The following is a 6,114-nucleotide window of genomic DNA, read 5'->3' on the forward strand; positions in this document are numbered from 1 at the left end:
TTGCATTCCCTTGGTATCCAAGCAGTAGAGTTCAGTGCCTGTAGCCCCTTTGTTGAATTGTGCCCATTCTCGTGTGATGCCCCTTGCTTGCTGAGGTGCACACTCGAGTTACAGTGCGTGTATTTATAGTTATGAATGGGCGGCAATGTATTAGTCCGCTGTCCTTTCTTTAATAGGTCCATGGTATTTACACACATAGCTGATGCTATCTACCGTTACATTAGCGACAGTAACTTGGCTGTTAGCTGTAGCGCTAATGCTAAAGCAACATTATAATGCTAACAAGGTAACCATATACAGTACAGCAACACAATGATATGACGTTTGTTAACTTACTTTTTCGAGGTTTTGTACATCCAAACACTGAGCAACTGCGATGATTCGCTCGTTTGCAAGCCACGGTGTCTCTCAAGGAAAGAACTCTGTGTACACGTTCTTAACTCATTTTCTCATGGGCGGTCGGGACATATAATCTGGGCGGGCCAAATAAGAGAAAGGGGAGGTAACCTTTCCCGTAATTTCCTCTTTTTTTTTTATTAAACATGGTTAAAAATAATACAAACAGAATAAATGCAAGAAGTTCAAATGATACCGTTTTTTATAATTATGATGATGTTCAGCTCGTTAGTTAAAATAAATCAAAGCTTTTGGACCAAACAATAACACAATATTTGAACAGATTAACCGAAACCATCAAACAAGAAAAGAAAAACAGAAATTCACTGCTCCAGCTCATAACAATTTTTTTCTCAAGATTCGTTTTAGTTTTGATATAGTGGTAAATTTTAAGCCTATTGCATTGGTTCAAAGTTTCCCTCTGGTTTAGGAACTTTCTACACACACACAAACACACCGGACAAACACACACACACACACACACACACACACACACACACACACACACACACACACACACACACACACACACACACACACACACACACACACACACACACACACACACCAAAATAATTAGTAAACAGAAAAAGAAGAGACCCACCCGACACAAACCCAACCCCTGTACATGACCATACGACATAAGGAACGATTAATCATGGTCGGTTTGTTATCCTACCAAGTGTGTTAAAGAAACACTTGACACTACACTGTGTCTTGTGTTTCAACTCATTGTGGTAATTTGGAGCTGATTGGACAATTCAGCCAATGAATCTAATAGGCTACCTCCCTCAGCAGCATTTGTGCATTGCGCAACATGACTACAAGCAGAGAGAAGTGATAGATAGTTAGCAGAGAGTCGTAAAAGCACTTTCTACCCATATCAGTTGAGGAATTGGAATCCTCATGCAATGTTATGCTTAAAAGGAACAAGTAAATTACATATTAAGTCTTTCGGCATGTATTAAAAAAAAAATTATACAACGGTCCCAAACTGCATTTGAAACAGACCTTGAGACTCGGGTAAAACCCTATAGGACAGGGGTTTTCAAAGTGTGAGAGAGTGAGCCCCCCCTCAGAGAGCTGATGCCAAAGCTATTTTAATTATTTTACACATTTTAAACATCTCTGATCATAATTTTAAAACATTTGAAACATATTTTTTAAACATTTGAAACATATTTTGTAAACATTTGAAACATATTTCTGAAACATTACATCTTTGTGCGTTTTTAAACACATTTCTTAACACAATTTAACAACTTTATCCAAGCATGTTTTAGCTTAACCTTTTTAAAATACATTTGAACATCTTAATCTGTGTGAACTGCCAGTTTACACAGATTAATTCAGGGTCCCCGACTCTGAATTTTCTGATTCGAATCAGATCTGCCTTTTCAGTCCAGAGATTCGACTATTCGGCGGGGTTTGTTTACCGTTGTGGCTATGGTGACCTAAATTATTAAAAACAACTGAAAACGATGCCGGTTTGAAAGTAAAACTGATTCTGAAAAAAGTATAAATGCTATCAAAATTCCGTTTAGATAGTATTGAAGATACAAGTGTGTAGATTTGTTAAATAGTTTGAATGATGGTAAACGGTTGAAAAAGGAATGAGTTAGAAGTAGGGCCAGATACCTGAGAGTGCTGAGAGTGCATCGGTCTACGTGTTATTCATGTATCCCCTTTTTGTATAATACTCGCCCCAACCCTTTGGTTCGACGAGAAGAGGGTTCGACAGCCAAGGAACAAGTCATCGACCACCGGGTCCACTATAGATTATTCAACCTAAGTCTGTATCTCGCTGTATTACATCCTGGAATAAACCATCTATTCAACCCTCTGATCCAACCTGTCAAGCTGCTTTGATTTCGACTTCAAGAATTACTACTACGACTGAAAAATACACAACGCAGAGTCTGTCCGAACAGTTTAGAAATAAGCTGAAATCTAACATTTCACTCAACATACTTATCTTATATCTTCTTACACCTACTTCTGGCCCAATGTCTAGAAGTAGGTGTATCAGAATGGGCAGACGTCTTCAATGAAAACAGCCGAAAACGAAGCGGTATGAAACTAAAACTGTGATTCTGAAGAAATTTTAAATGATATCGAAATTCTGTTTCGATATTATTGAAGATACAAGTGTGTAGATTTGTTAAATGGTTTGCACGAAGATAAACGGTTGAAAATTGATTTAGTTATGTTACTTCTACAGTTGAAGTACGACTGATGATTTGAATCATCGACTTTCAGGTTTTTTTTCGGGTTTATTTTTTTCTCACGTCGCGCCCCCCCTGAAGAATTCAGGCGGGGGCCCCACAGTTTGAAAACCACTGCTATAGAGTGGCGAAGTCACGCCCCTTCCGGTAGGGCTCATGGGACCTATGAGATCGAAAAATATGAATGGGTGTCAATGGAGAGAAAATAATTATTTTCTGGTCCCGGTCTTTATATGCACTGGATTACACATATGTTGTTTGTGGATTTGAAGGATAATTGTTCATGCAAAGAGTTCGACCGTTTATTGTGCAATTGTTCAGATAAAGGCTGTAGAGAAAACACAAGACTACACGGCTCGTATGTGACGTCACGCTCCCTGCGACTGCCGTGGAGAAGACCGACAATCTTCCCATCGGCATAACTGAAACTCTGCACGTGCCCCGATTTATAATGGTTTTCACCTCTTTCGATGCTTTTATCCTCCCCTTGGAAAAAGCGGTGAAGTGAGGCAGAGAGATCGCCATCTCTGTGCCGAGTTCCAAGGGCGGGTGTGGTGACGTATATCATATGCGTCGAGAGCAGCGAAGAGCTGTAGTTCACAAAGCGGCCTCACATAAAACCTAAAATTATCAAACTTCTTCACGAACATTTTTAGTTTTCTTTGCATGAAAAATTATCATTTCAATCCACAAACAACATATGTGTAATTCAGGGCATATAAAGACTCGGACCAGAAAATAATTATTTTCTCTTCATTGACACCCATTCATATTTTTCGATCTCATAGGTCCCATGAGCCCTACCGGAAGGGGCGTGACTTCGCCACTCTATAGGACATTGATCATGATATGCCTCAATATCAGAATAACAACCATGTGTCAAATAGCAATGGCTAGTGGAATGAAAGTGAAAGCAGTGTAAGCTTGTCCAGGCCCTGCAAGTCAGGATGTAGGCTATGAATCAGAATACATTTTTAGCTAGTGGGCACTGGGCATTCCAGAAACCTATTCTATATTTTCTTGGGGAGGACCCCCGTCCATTACTGCACCCCACCCACGAATTGGATCACCAGCCGCCGCTGCAAACAGGGAGTGAAGGGGGACCAATGCTAGGAATCTTCTGACTTTGTACCGTTAGAATAATGCTGCATTCTAGAGGGAGGACCGGCCTACACTGAGCATCACTGAGATCTAGACATTTAACCAGGGACCTTTTAAAATGGATCTTCTTCAATCATCTTTGTCCTAGAAATAAGTTATTCAACACAGACATCAATTATTACTAAAAACAGAAAGCAAATCAAAATTGGAAAGCATTTACTCGTGATGAAAAGAAAAACAAAAAGCAGTAATTTCAACCAATACGGGACAAAGGTCTCAATCAAAGTGTCCCGTTACCCCGTGCCAAAGTGTGCTTGAGCATGTGCACACGCAAATTGCTTGGGTCGCTGTAGCTGGCGTTGCACTGCAGACACACGCAGGGCTTCTCCCCGGTGTGAGTCCTCAGGTGGATCTTCAGGTCGCCGCCACGACTGAAGCACTTCATGCATTGGTCACACTTGTAGGGCTTCTCGCCGGAGTGAGTCCTCATATGCATCTTCAGGGTGCAAACATGACTGAAGCGCATCGTGCATTGGTCACACCTGAAGGGCTTCTCGCCGGAGTGAGTTCTCATGTGGCACTTCAGGGCGGAGCTTTGAATGAAACACTTTGTGCATTGGTCACACCTGTAGGGCTTCACGCCGGTGTGAGTCAACATGTGGAACTTCAGGGCGGAACCATGACTGAAGCACTTCGGGCATTGGTCACACCTGTAGGGCATCTCCCCCGAGTGAGTCGACTGTGGAACTTCAGGCTGCGGCCAAGATTGAAGCACTTCATGCATTGGTCACACTTGTAGGGCTTCTCGCCGGAATGAGTTCTCATGTGTCTATTCAGGTAGTCTTTCTGACAGAAAGACTTCGTGCATTGGTCACACTTGTAGGGCTTCTCCCCGGAGTGAGTCCCCATGTGGGTCTTCAGGGCGGAGCTTTAACTGACACCTGCACGTGAGTCCTCATGTGGGTCTTCAGGTGGCCTTTCTGACTGAAGCGCTTTGTGCATTGGACACACCTGTAGGGCTTCTCGCCGGTGTGAGTCGACATGTGGATCTTTAGGACATCTCTCCGACTGAAGCGCTTACTGCATCGGTCACACTGGTAGGGCTTCTCGCCGGTGTGAGTCGACATGTGGATCTTTAGGGAATCACTCCGACTGAAGCGCTTACTGCATTGGTCACACCTGTAGGGCTTCTCGCCGGTGTGAGTCGAAATGTGGATCTTTAGGGCATCTCTCCGACTGAAGCGCTTACTGCATTGGTCACACTGGTAGGGCTTCTCCCCAGAGTGAGTCATCATGTGGACGATCATATTGGCATTGTTGGGAATAACCTTTACACACAAGACACCGGGCCGGCCCTTGCAGCCGCCCTGATGCCCAGTCAGCTCCTCAAGGCGGACCAGCCGTACGCTGCAGTTCAGGCTCTTGGCCACGCTGTGGTCAGCGGACAGCGAGCTCAAGGCCTCCAGTTCTGACGCGGCAAAGAGGGTGTCATGGCCGTCCACCGCCAGTGGGCCCTCCCCTTGTCCGTAGACGCTCAGGATGCGCAGCTCCCCGCTGTGACTTGACATGTGGGAGGAGCCAGGGGCGTCCACACGCAGACTCTTCGAGGTGGCGCCGCGCTGCGTGCTGCAGTCTCTAATGTCATTGTCTTCTTCAGAGAGGAAACCAGAGAAAGAGAAAGTGACGTTTTTAATTAATTGTTTTCACAAAAGGTATAAAGTATGTACTTTGTACACACTTGTGTGTTGGAAGAATTATATTTTGACATTCTTTCTAACTTCTATTTGTTGATTATGCATTTTCCTTGTCGCCCTTTGGATGGTCAAGGGTTAAAAGCTCCTGCTGAGAAGGCAGATTCGAGTACATTCTCAGTTTATCAAGATTGTTTTCTTGCATAGATGCAATGTGTATTACTAACCTACAGCGGGGATGCCTCCACCAATATCCCATTCAACCTTGATTGAAATGGTGTCTGGGGTCTGCTGCTTTCCACATAAGAAGGAAACACACGTAAGACATATTCTTTCATTTTCACAGAATAGATGTCAATCCCCACTACCGACAGATTAGTTGGGCATAAGACGGGCATAATTGGCAGTGTAAAAACATTTACTGAATCATAAAGGTGTGGGCTTTCCATAGGTTTGTTTTGGAGTTGTAACAGAGGAAGCCTCTCATTTGAATGCTGAATAAGAAGATGATTTCCAACCTGCACACTCAACTCCTCGCGGCAGACCAGCCGCTCGCCGCGCTCCAGGCTCTTGGCCGCGCTGTGGTCCGCAGACAGCGAGTTCAGGGCCTTCACTTCTGACGCGGTGAGGGTGACATGGCCGTCCATCGCCAGTGGGCCCTCCCCTTTTCCGTAGACGCTCAGAATCTTCAGTTCCTCGCT

General features: G+C 43.9%; 3 protein-coding genes across 3 annotated transcripts in view; all 3 read right to left on the bottom strand.

The window, feature by feature from the left end:
* The window catches only part of LOC132460631 (zinc finger protein 431-like), a 153,890-nt gene extending 153,430 nt beyond the window's left edge, over window positions 1-460 (bottom strand). Inside the window, exon 1 of the mRNA XM_060055371.1 lies at window positions 337-460. Coding sequence (XP_059911354.1) covers window positions 337-356 — 20 coding nt within the window. The 5' untranslated portion in view covers window positions 357-460. The remainder of the gene's footprint in view (window positions 1-336) is intronic.
* Window positions 461-3,481: 3,021 nt separating this feature from the next.
* LOC132460726 (zinc finger protein 782-like) lies at window positions 3,482-4,631 on the bottom strand. The gene is given in 2 exon segments (XM_060055597.1): window positions 3,482-4,457; window positions 4,460-4,631. Coding segments are annotated over 2 exon segments (627 nt in total). The 3' UTR covers window positions 3,482-4,002.
* Window positions 4,632-4,639: 8 nt separating this feature from the next.
* On the bottom strand, window positions 4,640-5,361 carry LOC132460721 (gastrula zinc finger protein XlCGF49.1-like). The gene has a single exon (XM_060055588.1). It carries the CDS (start codon window positions 5,288-5,290, stop codon window positions 4,640-4,642), a length of 651 nt encoding a protein of 216 aa, XP_059911571.1. The 5' UTR covers window positions 5,291-5,361.
* Window positions 5,362-6,114: the final 753 nt, after the last annotated feature.

Source organism: Gadus macrocephalus, chromosome 7 (assembly GCF_031168955.1).
Source record: "Gadus macrocephalus chromosome 7, ASM3116895v1".
NCBI classification, from domain to species: domain Eukaryota; kingdom Metazoa; phylum Chordata; class Actinopteri; order Gadiformes; family Gadidae; genus Gadus; species Gadus macrocephalus.

Bases quoted from the DNA above. Each gene is read 5' to 3' on its own strand.
- LOC132460721 (XM_060055588.1), bottom strand. From the start codon at position 5,290: ATGTCAAGTCACAGCGGGGAGCTGCGCATCCTGAGCGTCTACGGACAA.